This window comes from Nematostella vectensis, chromosome 10, assembly GCF_932526225.1.
Source record: "Nematostella vectensis chromosome 10, jaNemVect1.1, whole genome shotgun sequence".
Lineage (NCBI taxonomy): Eukaryota > Metazoa > Cnidaria > Anthozoa > Actiniaria > Edwardsiidae > Nematostella > Nematostella vectensis.
Window position 1 is genome coordinate 4,677,686 of NC_064043.1, and position 18,740 is coordinate 4,696,425.

An 18,740-nucleotide genomic window follows, 5' to 3' on the forward strand; every position below is an offset into this window, starting at 1 on the left:
CGTGATGGCGAGAGTGTGTGTGCGGAGTGCGTGATCAGGGGCGCATCTAGGGGTGGACCGAGCGGGCTAGCCCCGCCCTGCCCCCTATTTTCGTATATTTATCTTATTACAAGTAACAGCAAATCTAATAAGGAACAATGAATCCGGCCCCCTCTTTTTTGAAAAACTTTTTTTGGTCTCTCCTTTTTGAAACTCCTGGATAAGCCCCTCGTCTGTGCGTGCAGTTGGGCGAGTGAAAGCGTGTGATGTGTGCGTGTTAAGGCCTTAGCCAGAATCAAAATTTTACCGAGGCAAAGCTAGCCACTGGAGGATAAAACCAACAAAAGCAGGTGTTTTATCTCATTCTTTTCAATTGTGAAGCATTAAACATCAAAATTTTACCGATCCAGAATTTCGGGCGCAAAGAAAGTCCCGGTCTGGTCTAGCTTCGGCCCTGTTGCATCTTTATTAGGCGGCGTGTGTGCTGTTTATGTATTTGGGATCTTTATGTGAAAGCAACAACGGAAATAGGGGAAAATTTTTACCCTAAGAAAATTCTAAAAGAGATAAACATGTTTTCGTAGAAGCTCTATTCCTGCCATTCGAACGCGAATTTTATCGACTCGTTCTCACCGGTAAAACCCCAGAGATCTTTGCGCACGTTGCTACTGACGTGGCGTCCAGTCCCAGGCTCCCTCGGTCTCGAGCGGCTGCGAAGAGTCCGCCATCATAGAAAATTTGTAAACTTCTGCACAGAATCCGTAAGAATCCGGGGCCATCCTGTATTTCTTCGGAATTCTTTTGCATACTATGATGTCAAGACACTATGTGGGTTTATCCTTGCTTTTTATTTTGGCTCTACAAGGATCTATAGCGGACGAGCACGATCATATAGTAAGTGATTCTAACGATACAGTTCATTGATTGGGACAGATTCAGATTCTTGGAGGTGGATAGAACCAATGTATTTTTCCTTGCCCTAAACAGATCGGAGCCATCTTTGATCAGCCGGTTACCTAAGCATATTCTCTCCAATCTTTTCTGCCGAAATGTCCTGTTTCTCGCGAAAAACAAGCCGTTTAAGCCTTTTTAAATTCAGTGTTATTATTTGTTGCTCGAACTTCCCGCATAGCCAACTTACGGCTAATCAAACACAGTACACGTCGACAAACTTTCACAGCCCATGTTTCAGTGGAAAGTTGAGCACCGACATAGAGGCCTGAACCCATTGATAATAACATATCGGACCAGCTATTCCTTGTCAATGTATTGAAATTGCAGTTGTAAAACATTTATGACAATTTCAAACGATGGGCTTTCCGTTATCTACGTGTCCATGGCTCTGTCGAAATGTATTTCATCTTAGAATAAAACCACATAAGTTCTGGGGTAATTTATTATGTTCTTCGATTTTGCTCAAAGCAACATTATTGGGTGCGTTAAGCAAGGTTTCTTGTGATTCAGATGAACGAATTATTGTGGTTTTGCTTTATTGATCTTTAATCTTGCTATTTATGCATCGGATTTCTAATTCCGAAGAATCATCACTTGCAGTAAGAACTCTTTGTAAAGTGATATCTTACATATACAATAATTGAAGATTTGCTTAGATTAGGCTGTGTATTTCTGTATTATTATTGTTTTGGTTAAGGTACCATAAAGTATGATACACCATTGAAGATCATTGTTCTCTTCTATAATAATGCATAGTTTTTCATAATGGAGTTTAACATCTCTTATAATTTTTTTCCTATGGATTGTTGTATTTTGCCATTGTTTTTAAACCAATGATAGTATTCACCAAAATGATGTTCAGCTGTGTGAATGCAAACAATTGTGGAAATATCTATTTTGTAGTGTTCGCATTCAAGTCATTAAAAAAAGCGCAGTGGCTATAAATGCCAGACAGTCGGGAAAGGTCCTCAATGAACTAAATGCCCAACAGTTTTCAATTTATTCAAACAACCCAGTAGATTGTCGACCTACTGTGTTCAAATTATTCTATATTTGTTGAGAAAGGGCATTGTTGTCGGTATTGAATGTTTTCTGTTGTCTCTGTACACTATAAAATCATAATTTTGGTACCACTTATAAATTTTGTACAGTATGCTGCTAACAATAGTTCTCACCATAAACACCGTTAAAAAAAAACTCATATTCAGAGTCACCTTACATCTTGAAAGGCAACAAACTCCTTCATGAGGGAGCAATCTGACGGCTTATAATTTAGAGCTTCAATCTCAACATTTGTTCCATGAAGGCAGAGACATTAGAGATATGTATAAAGCAGTCAAATAGCTAGGATTTGTTTAAGGCATGCACAGTCACATATATCAAATGCCAAAAGTCCATGATTAGGTGACTCCTCAAGAACCAAACTCTACCGCCCCTAGCTACTGCAAAAAAGTAAAAAAAAAAATTCTCTAACTTGTGCTATTACCTTTAGTATAAAGATGCAGAAGAAGTTGTATTATGGATGAATACTGTTGGCCCTTACCATAACCGACAAGAGACATATAACTACTACTCCTTGCCGTTCTGCCGTGGAGAGAAAAGAACTATTAGTCACTACCATGAGACGCTGGGAGAGAACATACAGGGAGTAGAACTGGAGTTTAGTGGACTGGAAATTTCTTTTAAAGGTACTGCTTATGTGTGTTATATTCCTCCTCGATATGTTTTTCTTGTACTTTTTATATATTAGTAGTTAAACTTTGAATTAATCTTATAGTTAATGTTCCGCCAACCAAATATTGCGAGCTTAGCCTGACGCAAGAGAACTATGAGGCCTTGGTATACGCTGTGCGCAACCACTACTGGTATCAGATGTACATTGATGATCTCCCACTGTGGGGTGAGTGTTATTGAATTCTACCCACTCCAAAGGAAATCCTTCCATCCCTCTGAAGTAGAGCCTTGATAAACTTGCAAAATAAATAATCTGTGTTTTATCAGTTGTCACTTTCTCTGGTGTTTAGTCCAAATAAGAAAAAAGAAGTTTACAGTATGTTTATGTTTAGGGTTGGGATCATGAGTGCTTGCACTAACTACAACAACAAACATTTTTTTACTAGCAAATAAAACTTATAGAAAACTAAAATATATCCTAGCAAGAAAACAATACACCAAAAACTGGAATTCAACTCTGCCAAAGTTTCATCTTTAATAAGACTTCTTCAGGGCAAAAATTTGGCAGAGTTAAATTCCAGTTTTTGGTGTATTGTATTCATTCTTCTGGTTCACAAACACGACTATTTGGGCCTTTTTGTATTTATTCGTTTTGGTTTTCCTGAGGAAACATATATGATGCATTGTTTTTGATTGTATGGATCACTTTCAGGTATTGTTGGAGAGATTGGTGAGAGTGGAGAAGAGTACAACAACAAACATTTTTTTCCACTAGCAAATAAAACTTATAGAAAACTAAAGCAAATATATCCTAGCAAGGAAACATATATGATGCACAGTTTTTGATTGTATGGATCTCTTTCAGGTATTGTCGGGGATATTGGTGAGACTGGAGAAGAATACTACATTTGGACACATAAGAAAATAGAAATAGGTCACAGTGCCACCCAGATTGTGGATGTAAACCTAACCAGCGAATCTAAAGTGAAACTCTCACCTAACGCCAAGATTGTGTTCACATATGAGGTACATACAGGGCTTCTGGAATTACGCTGAAAAAAAGTCAAAATTACGCGGGATTCTTTGCTAAATTACACGCTAAATTACACGGAAAATCAATCATTACGCGCTAAACTGTGCGAGATTTTGCAATACATTTTTCTTTAAAAATCAAAATTTTGCGGGATTCTTTACTGGATTACCCGCTAAATTACAAGGAATATCAACTGTTACGCCCAAACTCCTAGCCACCAGCCAATTAAAAAGGTATTTTATTATTAGTCCTAGGCCTTCTCGGTTAAGCAAAGAACACCTAGTCGTTTTATTTGTTTTTGAAATTCACTTCGAAATATTGCACTCTTACTAAGAATATCTCTCCCTTTTTTTACGAGAAATAAAGGTAAGAACCCTAAAAGAACACATCAGCTGGGTAATTAAATATTTTGTCTTTCAAAATATAGCCAAATTATGCGGGATTACGCGGAAAAAGCCAAATTACGCGCTTCCGCACAAGCGCGTAATTCCAGAAGCCCTGTACATAATGATGTTTTCATTCTTTCAAACTATCTATCATACTTAACAGCTTAGCTACTTAGCTATTCTTTTCAAGCACAGCTTTGATTTTCCCTTCCCTTTGGCTGTCCATAGCTACTCTAGGTCTCTTGCTCATATGTTAAGCCATCATTTCTGCAGCCTTCTTTATTCCAGTTTGGAACTCGGGAGCTAAAAATATATGGGAAGAATATTGAATGTATTACGTGCATTTTTGTACTCGTCATCATGCACAAACTGAAGTAATTCATGTTTTACTGAAGGTACACTGTATCTAACTTGTGCAAAGTGCCATATGCTGCTTCTAATGAAATTTGTGACATTGTAGGGTGTAAATGTGACACAATGTTTGTATAACACATCCCTTTTTTCTTTTAGGTTAAGTGGAAGGATTCTGCTGTTCCATTTGAGAAGCGATACGAAAAGTATCTTGATCCCAGCTTTTTCCAACACAGAGTAAGTGCTGCACCTGTCTTGATTATGATAACATGCAAACTAATGTGAGATAGCTATTAAAGCCATTTAGAGGCAGACTTGATTGACAATACAGTGTATGTTTGACAAGGTTTTGACCCAATGAATTTGAGTTTTAGAGTAACTGTATTCTGGTGTTTGAATTGTTTAGCTTACTCTACCAAGGATTGACTCTGGTTTGTATGTTTTTTAGATCCACTGGTTCTCCATCTTCAACTCGTTCATGATGGTCATCTTCCTGGTCGGCCTGGTCAGCATGATACTCATGAGAACCTTGAGGAAGGACTATGCCCGCTACAGCAAGGATGACGAATTGGATGACATGGTAAGTTTGGATATCTTAGGTCAATGCATATGTTATTGCAAAGTAGATACTAAGCTTAGTTTAAATCCTGGATGAAACTCCCTTCAGTATTGATACAGCCAAATTTATGGGTTGTTTGGTCTGCTTGGCATTTGTTGGCTGTTTTTCTTCTAGTGAAGCCTCCCTTGGTCTATTTTATTTTACTGACTGCCTGGCTTTATCAGTCTACATATTTCAGGACTAGCCCAATGTAGTTGGCTCCAAATAGGTGTTGTATGTATGTAATGTTATATGTATGTTTCAGTTTTATAAGTTAGATTGTACCATTGCTTGTCCAAATTCATTATCGGATTTTAAAAAAACATAGGCTACAGGATCCTCTTACAGCTTACCACAGTCATACTGTCCATCATCAGATGGCTGTAAAAAAACAAGAGGTAAACAAACCTTCCTCAAGGTACACAAGCTGTTGTTTGAATACACTGCTTGGTCAACAACAGGAAGAACAAACGCCAAATAGTACAATAACAGATATTTGGAGATAAAAAATTGACAGGGGTTGTATTCTACTGTATGAATGTTTTTCCATCTGATAGCATGTATTTGTATTGTGTAGGAACGTGACCTTGGTGGGTTGTATTCTAGTGTATGAATGTTTTTCCATCTGATAGCATGTATTTGTATTGTGTAGGAACGTGACCTTGGTGATGAGTATGGCTGGAAGCAGGTTCATGGTGATGTGTTCCGCCCAGCCTCACATCGGTTGCTGTTCTGCAGTCTTATCGGCACTGGCTACCATCTGGCCTTAGTTGCATGTGTGGTCATACTATTTACAATCATGGGAGATCTGTATACCGGGTGAGAAACTTACTTAGCATGGCTTGATTTAAACATTCTTGCTAGCTTACCTGAGTTCAAGTGGAAATGACAAATTAAAAATAGATGTAAGGGTTTATTTAACCAGGTAAGGACTGTAAGTAGCCATTCCCAACAGCATTTGAGGTGACTTTGGTACAGTAAGTGGGATTACTGTAACTAGAACCAAGGCTTTGAATCTGCACAAGTCTTGTTTACAATGTGATGAAAGTGATTTAACACCCTATTGCAATCACACACCATGAACAAGATAAGTCTAGTCAAGTTTTGGTTTTATTTTCTGATGCTTAGTTTTTTTTTTTATTCCTCTTCTTCAGCCGAGGGTCTATTCTCAGTGCCACCATTTTTGTATATGCTGCATGTGCCCCAGCCAATGGCTTCTTTGGTGGTGCTCTCTATTCCAGACAAGGAGGTACAGTAATTTGTTTGTAATACTTAAAATACTGCCTAGTGGTTTGCAGTTATAGTGTAATTTAGGGAAACATCCATAATAAACTGCAATACATGGCCTTAGCATAACTTCTCTTTCACACACAGTGGAAATGTTTTACTTGCCGCATTGTCACCAGTTTTTTTTTTTTTTTTTTTTTTTTTTTGAAGGGCTTAGCATAACTTCTTTTTCACACACAGTGGAAATGTTTTACTTGCTGAATTGTCACCAGTTTTTTTCTGGAGGGCTGACGCAAACCTCATCCTACAAGAGACAAAGGAATCCATTAGAATCCATGCTATTTAACAGGCCATCAACTCTAAATTATCAATCATATCCTTGAAGAAACTTCCAGTAGACACCCTACTCTCACCATTTTGAAATATTTTTCATGTTTTCCATTAAAAATCCTCAGAGAATGTTATGTAATAAAACTAGTGACAATAACAAAGTAAACTTGTGAAAATGTGGCTTTAAACATCTTTAAACAAATTGGCTCGCAGTGCATTTGAGTTACTTATTACTGAAATTCAGGGAGGGTTTGGTTATGTCAGCATATACTTTATTATATGGGTACGATAGTACGCGCGCTGTGATTGGCTAATTTATTTTTTCCACCTTCAAACTGCAAAACGAGCAACAGCAATCAGCGGGCCGTCTTTTTCCGTATTCGGAACGGGACATTTTGTGAGCTTTTTTGTGTTGCTTTGTTCGGTTGCACGAATTTTGCTAAAAAAAGAAGGACAAAAAAACCAAAGCCACCAAAAAAAAAAAAGAAACAAACAGGTCTTAAAGTTGATAATGTGAGAGGACGAGCACTTTGAGTCGGAGTTTTATCATCCTGAAGAGATTTAAAAGGAGATTTTTGACAAAAAAAACAAAACAATAAGATCACGAGCCGCCACCGATAGCCAAAAAATACAAAGCTTAAGTTATTTATATCGGATAAACAAACAAATGGATAAATAACAAGGGGTGTAAAGACCCAAAAAAGTCTCTTTAAGATAAGTACTACCTGTTATTTGTGAATGCAATATTTCCATCAAATCAAAACGCCGCACAAAGCGATTGGCCTTTTCATTTTAACTTACTTCAGAAGTTTTTCTCTACATACCATGGATTTTTCTAACTAAACAGTTCTATTTATGCCGTGATGCCGTGAAGACTGACAACTCAGCTTTCTTTGTTATTGTTTGGATCAACCTCACCTATGATAAAACCTGTAGCTTCCAAGAGTCGTCCAATTACTACCAATTACTTGTTGTTGAATCTTTTCTCTCATTTACATTTTTTATTTGGCAGCGCGCGAGTGTTTTTTGTTTTTCCGCCTTTTTGAAATCGATCGATAAACTAACCGATATTCGTGCGAAAGCGAAATTTGATTTGTTTTCTTGTCATTTTTATTTTAAAAAGCCATATAATAAACAACTTACTAACCTCGACCGTTTGGTCATGACCTCACTCTCGGTTAGTAAGTAGTTAGTAGTGCATGCCCCTTTTGTAACCAGATGCAGCTCTTATTACTGTATTTCAGGGAGGATGTGGATACGTCAGATGGTTGTTGGTGCTGTACTTTTCCCAAGTCTTGTCTGTGGCATGGCTTTTCTTATCAACTTCATCGCTATTTACTACCATGCATCTCGAGCCATTCCATTTGGCACTATGGTAAGAATCTTGCCTGATACATATCACTCAGTACAGGACATTGTTGGTGAAGCTAGGGCGGTGGTAAAGTTTGAACCACCTTAACTGCAGGTTCTGTCAAAAAAAGAAAATTGGGTAGCATTGATTACTTGCTTGGATGACATACAGTACAGTACCTGAAATAAATGATAATCAATAAATGAAATAAATGAAAATACTGGTAACCGGCCTCTGTCTGATACTTGCATTTTATTTTTCAGGTTGCTGTAGCCTGCATCGTCATATTTGTAATTCTCCCCCTTAACCTTGTCGGTACTGTCCTGGGGAGGAACTTGTCTGGGACCCCAAATGCACCATGCCGTGTCAACACAGTGCCAAGACCAATACCAGAGAAAAAATGGTGAGTTCTCACCCTCAAGACCTTGTATGTACATAAATGTGTTACATTTTGTCTTACATTTATCTTCTTTTGAACCCATGACATAACAAAGTAGTATTTTATACTAGGCTAATGCTTTATCGTAGGGCTACTTTAAGAATAAAACTGACAATTGATGGAATACATTGATCAACTAACAAATTGATTCCCAAAAAGTCATCAACGATTGAAGTCTGATATTGTGTAACAATTTCAGGCAATGTACTTTATCCAATGGGATAACATTTTGAGTAGATGTTAATCAGTAATTTAGAATAATTTCTGTCTTGTTTTTGTAGGTTTATGGAGCCTGCTGTGATCGTTTGCCTTGGCGGGGTGCTGCCGTTTGGCTCCATATTTATTGAGATGTACTTCATCTTCACATCCTTCTGGGCGTACAAGATCTACTATGTGTTTGGATTCATGCTTCTTGTCTTCTTCATCCTCATCACTGTCACAATCTGCGTCACTATCGTCTGTACATACTTCTTGCTAAATGCAGAAGACTATAGATGGTACGTATGTAAACTTGCAATCGACAGACTATAATGATACTTGGTATAACAATGTTTTCAGTATAGTGATCAACATTGTCCTGTCAACTATGAGTACTGTACAACATAGGAAATATTCTGCTCTATATGATTTCTTGATAAATAATAAATGATTGAAAGATAAGTCACCATTTTTGCAGCTGGGTTATGACTATGCAGTTATGCTTCTCCGAATGTGTTTAGGTGATGCTTTCATACGTTTATTCAGAATAATCCACATCAGAGCTGTTGGCTTACACCTCATTTGTCCTTGTAGTCTTCAGCTCATTGTGTTGTATGTTGAATTGTCCCCAGGCAATGGACATCATTCCTATCGGCTGCTTCCACTGCTGGCTATGTATACATGTACTCGTTCTACTATTACTTCTTCAAAACAAAGTAAGTGTAAATTTCTCTTGGCATACCTGAATGAAGTACAACTGGTGTTGATTGGGAAGCCTTTAGCTATTGATTCTAAGACTTAATTTTTTTTGCAGGATGTATGGATTGTTCCAGACCACTTTCTATTTTGGTTACATGGGTCTTTTTAGTATTGGACTTGGAATTTTATGTGGTAAGCTGAATGATGCAAGCAATGATTTTTGTTTATAATGCAGTACTTTTCACTCTACTTAGAACAAGTAATATGCCGTTGGTATTGCATATGACTTGAACCTTAAATGATACTGTAGCAAATAAAGAGACGTACATCTTAAGCGTAGATGTATTGTTGTCCTGAATGAGACCCGATCCTTAACTCAAAGCCGTAGCCAGCCGCAGTCCACGTAAGATTTGGGGGGAGGGGGAACAACAAAGAAACATTAAGAAAATATTGGGGGGGCACAGCCACGCCCCATATGGTCATTTTCTTATAAATTTTTTAAATATTGGAACGGCACTACCCTGGGTACCAGAGGCGAAAACGATTTGAGCGAAGCGAAAGAGCCTCTGGTTCAACGGATAGCCAGTCTCACTATGGTGCTAATGTATTAATACAAGATTTGGACTACGCCGTTTATTGGTCAATAAAAGTTGCTATTGTAGTAGTATTCCATATTTGGAGGATCGTCTCCATTCCAATCAAACCGGTTTCTACTTGGGAAAACGTATACAAACAAAATCATTCCAGCTAAGCCGATGATCAGTGAACAAGCGGCGAATCTTTTAGTTGTTTACTGGGCCTGAAAATAAAGGCTCTCTACTGTGCCTCTAATGTTTCTGTGAACCTTGACTTTAATGCCAGTAATGCCCGGTGGACAAGTGAGCTTGCCTTCGCTATCCTCTCTAGTTGCCGAACGCAGTTTATGCAAATAACAGACAGGATTTTATTGTACCCAAGCGAACACTCAGCTCGATAAACACTCTACAAACTTCTCCTTTTTAGCCTTTGTTTCAGAAAACAAATTTAACTGACCTAGAACACGCTTCGATGTATTGTTGCTGCACACTCGATTAATTTTTTTTTGATAATATATCCACAAGTTATTGCCATATCGGTGGTGCGAAACTTGTACGGGCATGTAGGACTATCTGTAGCACAAATACAAACATTTTGACAAGTCATTTTTGCGCGACTGTGAAACCCGGTTTGTCAAGTAATCTGAGACGCTAGCACCATAGTGAGGCTGGCTATCCGTTCCAACAGGGCTCTTTCGCTTCGTCCAAATCGTTGGGGCCTCGGAGCCTCTGGTACCCAGGGTAGGGCGGCACATGCCCCCAGCGCCCCACCCCCTACTTCGGCCCTGCAACTCTAGTGTAGTACATACATACGGCAAATGTTAAACAGTCATCTTCCCCCTTACTGATTTGTGCTCCTTTTACCACAGGTACGCTTGGCTATGCAGGGTCTAGCATTTTTGTCAGAAAGATCTACTCGACAGTGAAAATCGATTAAAGATGCAAGTTCAAATTATGATTGCTGTGCCGGCGGAACAATACTTACCATGTAGAGGCCTCCTAGGATCTTACAGTTACATCTGCGCAACAAAGAACATATTTATTGGACAGTGGTCTTGTACAAAGTCTGTGTACCCACGAGATAGGGTACCCAAGACGAGATGGAGCTCAATGCGGAGAACAGTAGTGTATTGTCGAGAGGAAAAAGGCAGGAAGTCATGAGATGCACGCACGGGCAGCGTCGCTTTATCATGCATAATGGGGGAAATTTTTATTCATTTTGTTGTCCCTTTGTTTTGTTGAAATGTAGGTAATAGTTTTGGGGCTTGAAACTACGTAGATATGTACATTTTGGTTTTCACATCAAGTTCAGAGACTCTCGAGTGTTGGTGCAAGCATTACATGCAGGGTTTTGTTATCTTTCATAGCCTGCATATAACGAGACAATGAGCACGGTCAATATGGGGCGCTGCGTTCTATTTTGGCAGTGTTTTCTTCATAGAGTAACACATCTAAAATATGATGTTCCATCTGCCTGGTTGAACTTTTGGTTTAATGATTTTCTTTCAATAGACATTTCAATTTTATTACCCCACCAAATGGCCTTTTTAGAATGTTAACAGAATATATACTGTACCGCACAATAGTGTTTACAAAGCACCCGTTATAGACAGGCTGTGAGATACTGTCTTTACCAGAACAGCGTTAGTAAATGAAACCATGCGAGTAAGGAATGTATTCCAGACTATAAAAATAACGTGCCCATCCCACTCAAAGATAACTAATATAACAACGGACTGACGTCTATAAAAGTACTCCTGGATTTATTACCCCTGGATTTATTACTTCAAAGAAAGTTAAGACTTGTCCATCATTGTGACTATTTTTATTGTAATAGTGAAAATTGTACAGCTTGAGAAGTGCAAGCACTCGTAAGGATTCTAAAGCAATGAACTGATATTGTAAAAAATAATTAATAAAAAAGAATGCCATAGTTATTAAGTGCATGTACCACTAAAAGACTAAAAATGCATTTGATGTTTAAAGTTTATTCGACTGCGGGAGTGCTAATAACCACTACACTAAGCCCTGGTCGTTATACGTGGGAGGGTTTTGATTTTTCTGTAATGGTTTGACCATTTGGCGCACGGCTCGTCTTGGACTTCATTGTCTTTAGTGATAGCAGAGTGTTTTCTTTTTCTCCTTATGGGAGAAGTAAGGTCTATAGGCGATCGTATCGAATTCTGCTCTAGAAGAGCAGAAACAGTGGCATTTAAGGATGCTACCGCATCAAGTCTGGGGAAAGATTTTTCAGATGTTTTTGCAATGTTCGGCATTTGTCGAGGCTGCGCAGTACTTAACTGCGGTGGTTCTATATCTAGCCTTGTTAAAGGCTTGGGGGAGTTTTGAGTAGCGGGCACTACACTCTGCCCTTTTGCCCAATTTGCAGGCAACAAAACTACCTCGTTAACTACCCCATAAGGCTTCATCTGGCCTTGTGTGATGACATCTTTATCGCGTTCTGCTGCAAGCACCCGATCTTTAACAACCTTCTCAGCTACTTGAATTGGTACGTTCTTCATCACTTTCGTCTTGTACTTTTTGCCTTGTGTATGCTCATCACGAACTGCCGTCACTTTGACAATGGTCACCCCAGATGCGTTATAACGTTCGCCCAGATCTAAAGACTTGACAGCAACAGGCGACTCTCTTGCTGTTCCACCATTCACAAAGTCCTTATCTTCCTCCACCAGCTGCCGTAGCTTGTCCATCGCTGTTTTGCACACATCTTCCTTCTCTCTACCCCTTGCAAGCATAATGCAATGTATGTAATCAGGATCTTCAGGCTCCTCCATATTGGTGTCTGTATTCTTCGGTGTGGGCACTGTCATTGACTCCGTTACTGCATCCAGTGTTGAACTCTGGCAAACAGGTGCCGGAGTGATGTCGATTTCTAGAGACGTCCGTGTTTTCTCATTGGTACTGCGCAGAGTAGATGATATGTTATTTATTGTGAAAAACTTCATATCCTGTTGAGAAACGCCAGTGTTCTGCTCTATGTCGGTGCCTTGCTTTTTGCTTGAAACATCGCCTTCGCCCTCAACATAACCTTGACAGAATTGATCTTTTACTTCACATTGACTGATCTGGCCTTGAACATGCCCTGGATTGAAGTGACTTTGAACTTGAGATTCTTGACCATCACGTTGACCAGATTTACTTTGAACCTGACCTGCACTGAATTGGCTATGGACTTGGTCTTGATTGAACTGACCTTGGTCTTCGGCAACAGTTCCATTTTGTGCCAAGAGGTGCTCATCAATAATAATACCCTGTTTTGGTGTTGCTGTATCCCCTTTTACAGTGTCTGTACCATGTAATGAACAGATGGGTCGAGATATCGGTTTACATTGAGGTTCAACGCTATTACTATTGTCATTATGACTAGACGTTTGGCCTTTATGTTCCGTGAAGTCATATGGGGCTCTGACAATACTACGAGCAATAGAATCACAAGTTGGAGGAAAACGTTTTTCTCTGGCTCTGCGATAAAGCTTGCATCGAGCTAACCAAGTTCCAAAGGGCTCTTTGGCATCTTTGAGAAGAGATAAATCTTCGTTCCCATTGTTACAAGAGCATTTCACCTTGGTGCATTTCACGGCAGTTGTCATCTCACAATTACGATATTCAAGAACATTTCCTGATCTACCGTCACCCGTGATGCCACCGGGGAGTCTACTCTCATGTCGAGGATCTGGACTCCGGTAAACTGCCTCATCACACCGGGGTTTGTACTTAAATGGTATTCCGTTATATATTTGACGGAATCTTGCATAGGTTTCAGCTTGCCGATTTCCTTTGACTTCAGCGTAGGATTCTGTTTTTGACAGAGTAATTACATTCGTTTTTTGGGTAGGACAAACGGCACATGGCTTCGAATGATGTTCTATACCAAGTCTCGGGGTAGGTTTTACAGTATTTGACTTTGAAGATGTTGCTGCATTGTTCAGTCTTGAGGGAGGCTTAACGGCACTTGACTTCAGAGATGTTGCTGCGATGTTCGGCTTTGGTGAAGGTTTGACAGTACTCAACCTTGAAGAAGTTGCTGCAATTTTCGGGGCACTTGACTTCAAAGATGTTGCAGTAATGTTCTGCCTTGGCGAATGCTTTGCAGTTTTCGACTTCAAAGATGTTGTAATGCCGCCAGCGCTGACAACAGTATAAGCGTCCTGGAGACCTTTGATGTTGGCGTGTTTATTCCCCATATCAGCATTTGATTTGTTTTGATCGCTAGCAACCTGTTCACTTTGCTTATTAAAGCAGTCGTTAAGAAGACGCTTGAACGCTTCATAAGCCTCGGGGGTCACTAGTCCCGTTTCTTTCTCTGTCTCCTCATCGCCAGTCGACCTCGCGTGGCTTCTTCTCCTTGAGCGGGCTACAAGAGTGTTCTTGGAGTTAGATTGGGTATAGCTATGATTAGAGCTGTTGATTAGGCTATGTTCGCCATGTCTCTCTGAAGAAGATACGGCGGCTGATGTTTTGTGCTGGCTGTCACGACGTGAGAACTTGCCTGGCTCATATACACCCCTTGCAATATGCTGTTCCCCCTCACTAGCCGATGTCTCAGCCTCCTGTAAGATGTTGGCATCACTCCTGGCCACACCCTGATCTCTGCGGTGATCTAAATGGCTTTCAGGTGCGACCGTTGTGTGGTGGTCGGAGACAGGCGCAGTTCCCATAGGGTGCTTGGTCTTGCGATAATCCTTTACACAGTCCTCACTATCGCTTGTAAATCGTGAAGGCAGAGATTCCACTCGATTCTGATCTTTACGGTCGGTATCAGCTAAGTCGCTTATCAGCTGTCCTGTTATATGTTTGGCTTCAGCAGAATTCTCATGAATACCTTTGACATCAGAAGAGCATTTAAAATACCCATTTTCCTTGACATTAGCACTGGATGTGACGTCAGGATCGCAAGCAAGAAGTTCACTCTGTTCAAAGCAGTCATTTAGAAGACGCTTAAAAGCTTCGTACGCCTTGGGGGTAACTAGTCCCGGTTCTTCCTTTGTCTCTTCCTCGCCAGTTGATTTCATGTTGCGTCTTCTCCTTGAACGAGCTTTTAGAGTGTAATTTGAACTTGCATAGCTGTGGCGCGAATTGTTTGTCAGAGTGTGCTCACTTCCTTTCTCTGAAAAAGATGCGACGATTGGTTTTCGGCGTTGGGTTCCACGACTAGATAACATGTGTGGCTGGTCGGAGACAGCCGCTGTTTTCATGGAAGGCTTGTTCTTATGATCGTTCCCATCTCCCTCGATGTCAATTGTAGGTTGGTATGCTGCACGATTCCGAACTGTATTCTGCTCGGTATTGACCACGTCTGCGCATTTGTGCTTCTGCACTGATCGCGGGCCTCTGTCAACATTACTGAGCATACCAGCCAAAGTGTTAGACTGATAATGGTGTTGTGAGTCTGGATTTCTGATGATGTTCAATGTGGTCTGTGTTACACGGGATACACTTTCTTGGAAGGGAACAAAGACTTGCGCGACCACGCTGAGACCCCTGAGCTGTGTCAAACGGGCGATGATGCGTAGCGCATTGACTGGAGTTATAAGAAAACCTTGTCTTGAGGATGTACCTTGGATACTTGCCTTCTTGACGTCGCTTTTACCTTTCTTTAAGAAGGCTTCACTTGTCGTTGGCACCTGGCAAAACGGTGTTCTTTGCCCCGAAGCACAGCTAATTCGACACCTCGCAGAGCCTCCAGACTTGTTATATCTAGCCGTTCTTAAGGTTGTCTGGATTAATTGGGCCAAATGCGCAAGCTCTGTTGCTGTAGGGGTGACGCTCGATCTACGGACGACGATTTGAGAACTGTTGCTTCCTTCAGCTAAGCTCTTTACGTCCAGACCACGGCGTCCAAAAACATCGTCTTCGCCCATTCTCAGAACTACAATAAGTTTGATCTGAAAATGAAAAAAGGTCATAACTATTGTACATTAGTTGCTCAAAGTCATTTGCTCAAAATAAAATAACTCTGTTGCAATTCGTCTGTACACAAATAGAAATTCTAGCCACCTTGACAGTAAAGAGAAACATTGAAGAAATATAGTCTGACTGCCATGCGCCTCACCATCGAGTGGTAAGTAAAGTAAAAAACAGGTACCTCAGGAAACACCAGTTTTTGTCAATAAAGCTAAGCTTTTCGCATCCTATTTGGCCATTTAAAAGAAGAAAATCTTTGTAGCGTAGCGAGTGTTGCACTCTAATTGCTCCGTTAATAAAAAGAAGTGATTATCTTTATACTTGTTGTTACCTTTTTGGCTTGTACAGGTGCAGTAGTGTTTGGTAGCCATGTCACGAGGGCTGTACAAGTTGATGACACCACACTTCCTCCACGTGTCTGAGTAATATTACTCGTGGGCATAATACTTGTTTGTGCTGTAGTTGGCACCAGAGAGTTGACACATAAACATTGGTCCGGGTCTTTTACACGCAGCGGTCGCTCAATAACGAATCTGGTGTAGGTGTGAGTCTTTTTAGAACGGGGACGCGGCGGCAAGACACGTCGGGCGATGAATATCATGTCTCTTGTAACACGCGATCCAGTCCTTCTTATTCCGTGAAGAATGCTGAACAGTAGTTGTACTCCATAGACGGTAGCGCAGACGGTGACATGCGAGCTAACGTGAACACCCCAAATAATGACCCTAAACAGCCGTAAGGGTACGGTGATTGTAACCATGTTAATAGTGCCATACACCAGCTCAGAAACGCCGATGGCTGCTTTCATCAGTAAGTACACCACGGAAAACCCTGCGCAGCATACACGGACAAGTATGACGATTATGAGACGTGGAATTCTGTACGGCAGTTTTAGCCCGAAGATGAACGTACGGACTGCCACGCGCAAAATAGCACACACGCTCCAAGCGAAGACACTGCACAGCCTTAAGGGAAAAGTGACGGTAACTGCAGCGACTGTGGTATACACAAGCTCGGATAAACAAATAACTGCTTTGAGCAGTGTCAAGAAGATGGAGATCGCCACGGAGCATGAGCGGAGTGGTGCGGTGATGGTAATCAACACATACAAGGCGCATGCACTCTTGATGGTTAAGAAAGAAACGCTGACCGCCGTGCGAAGAGCTGCAAACACAGACGATACCAGAGCCATGAAGATGACGATGGTCCATGGAGCACTGCGCGAGCTTCCCTCCGCATCTGTTTGCAAATTAAAATGTGCAATTTATAGCTTTGTTTGCGCTATTAAAGTTCATTCATTATTGCGAGTTTTAGTAATATGCGAACTCCCGCTCATGTGTTCCAAGCGACCAAATATATAACTACGGCTCCTGTCAGATAAAAGCCTTAAGCTGTTTTTATTGGCCTTGCACTTAAATGGTTTCAAAGCAAAGCGTCGACAAACCAAATTTGGAAATCTAGGCGAGAGTTCTCAGAATATTAAAAATTGCAGTGAGGAATGATGGTTCAGTTACATTTGAAATATTTACGTTTTGAGATTTTCAAAGCCTAAGAAGAAAAAATGAAACAGAATTCTTAGTTCGTCATCATTTCTAGCGTGCTCACTTTTTGCTGAGCCCGCGATTTCACCAGGAATATGCATAGAAATACACGAGAGCCTGGGGCTATTTTAAAATTTCAAAATGGCGGAGAAAGCTGGAAGGCAGCATTATCTTTACTGCAAGTATGTGCGGCTTTTATCTAGCAGAGTCAAACAAAATGGTAAGATAAACTCCTCTTGCTGTTTTCAATTCAACGCTTAATACTCTGTTCCAGGGACATTGCAGGAGAAATCCTTAAGGAATTTGGACGATTTTGAAAACACAAGAAGACAAGCGAAAAGCGACTAGAATAATAATATAAGTTACGTACTTGTATGTTGTGTCTTCAATGTAGTCTGGATAAAATTCTAAGCAATTTCAGTATTGAAGTCTATTAAGAGAAGCTCAGCAGGATAGCTCGCAAACTACTCGCCCAAATACCTGCGTAGAATTTTACCAGCCCTTGACTGTCTTACAGTATGATGCACGCTAGCATTGAGATTTTTGAGATTTTATTTCATGAGAGACTGAACCGCTCATTTGAACTCCATATACTGTAACTTATGTTAACTACAAACTAAGACCAGAAGACTCACAGCGAGATGGGGGTACCTGTAACCGAATTTGTAAAAATGCAGGAATTCATTCCGCATAGTCAAAAATAAATAAAAATTAAGTAAAAATTTTAAGAAATCCATAATAGCTGATATGGCAATTGTATTTTTAAAGTATAAGCTATCAGCTATAATGTTTTGAGTTAGATTAGTTAGACACCGCGACTAATTTATTTATCTTCCTACATCTTGATACAGCCAACATGCATTGTTTCGTTTTTAATAATGGGCGATTCTACATGTACAAGCCCTCTTAAAAATGTAATAATGTCTTAACTTACCAATCTCATTCAGAGGATGAGTAGATGTTGTAGAATGCCACTTGTTATCAACCTAAAATAGCGACATTGTTAGTCAAACAAAGCAAAAAAAAAATAAAAAATTCAAAGCTTTCTGTAGAAGTGAAAAAAGGTTGTTTTATATGATTTATAGTTAACATTCTTGTGCCCAAATCTAGCTTTATTGTGTTGTTTTTATTTTATTTTAGTGTGAAATAAGTTTGACAGTCGCATCTGATTGCCTTACCAGGGTGACAGAAGATCCCTCGATTTCTCGAGTCTCCTCGCCCTCAGAGCTTAGCTTGAAGACCTCTAGATTCAAATCTTGTGGTGTTTTTAACGAATCCATCCGGATTCGTTGGTTTTCACTTTTTAGTCATTTTGAAATTTGGAAAAATAATCGCCGAATTTTTCAGCGAGTGTCGCTTCCATTTCCGTGAAGTGGAACATCCTATTAGTTGCCCTTAGCAACGAGATTTTGATACACAAAACAATGAAGACGTCGCAAACAATTAACCAATCAGAAGCCATTCTTGGCAGGGTGCGCGG

At 40.1% G+C, this 18,740-nt stretch overlaps 1 protein-coding gene across 1 annotated transcript; it reads left to right on the plus strand.

Annotated features, from left to right (window-relative positions):
- Nucleotides 1-651: 651 nt before the first annotated feature.
- On the plus strand, nucleotides 652-11,731 carry LOC5510250 (transmembrane 9 superfamily member 3). Its single transcript, XM_032379342.2, has 14 exons — nucleotides 652-873; nucleotides 2,426-2,621; nucleotides 2,711-2,833; nucleotides 3,473-3,633; nucleotides 4,537-4,614; nucleotides 4,826-4,957; nucleotides 5,628-5,794; nucleotides 6,130-6,224; nucleotides 7,777-7,907; nucleotides 8,147-8,286; nucleotides 8,604-8,819; nucleotides 9,153-9,236; nucleotides 9,335-9,411; nucleotides 10,664-11,731. The coding sequence occupies exons 1-14, from the start codon at nucleotides 790-792 to the stop codon at nucleotides 10,729-10,731; spliced, it is 1,752 nt and encodes a 583-aa protein (XP_032235233.1). The 5' UTR covers nucleotides 652-789; the 3' UTR covers nucleotides 10,732-11,731.
- The last annotated feature ends 7,009 nt before the right edge of the window (nucleotides 11,732-18,740 follow it).

Excerpts from the sequence above, each read along its gene's own strand:
- LOC5510250 (XM_032379342.2), top strand. The coding sequence starts at position 790 with ATGATGTCAAGACACTATGTGGGTTTATCCTTGCTTTTTATTTTGGCT. Across the intron at positions 4,615-4,825 it reads CCAGCTTTTTCCAACACAGA|ATCCACTGGTTCTCCATCTT; the intron begins GTAAGTGCTGCA and ends TATGTTTTTTAG. Across the intron at positions 8,820-9,152 it reads AATGCAGAAGACTATAGATG|GCAATGGACATCATTCCTAT; the intron begins GTACGTATGTAA and ends AATTGTCCCCAG.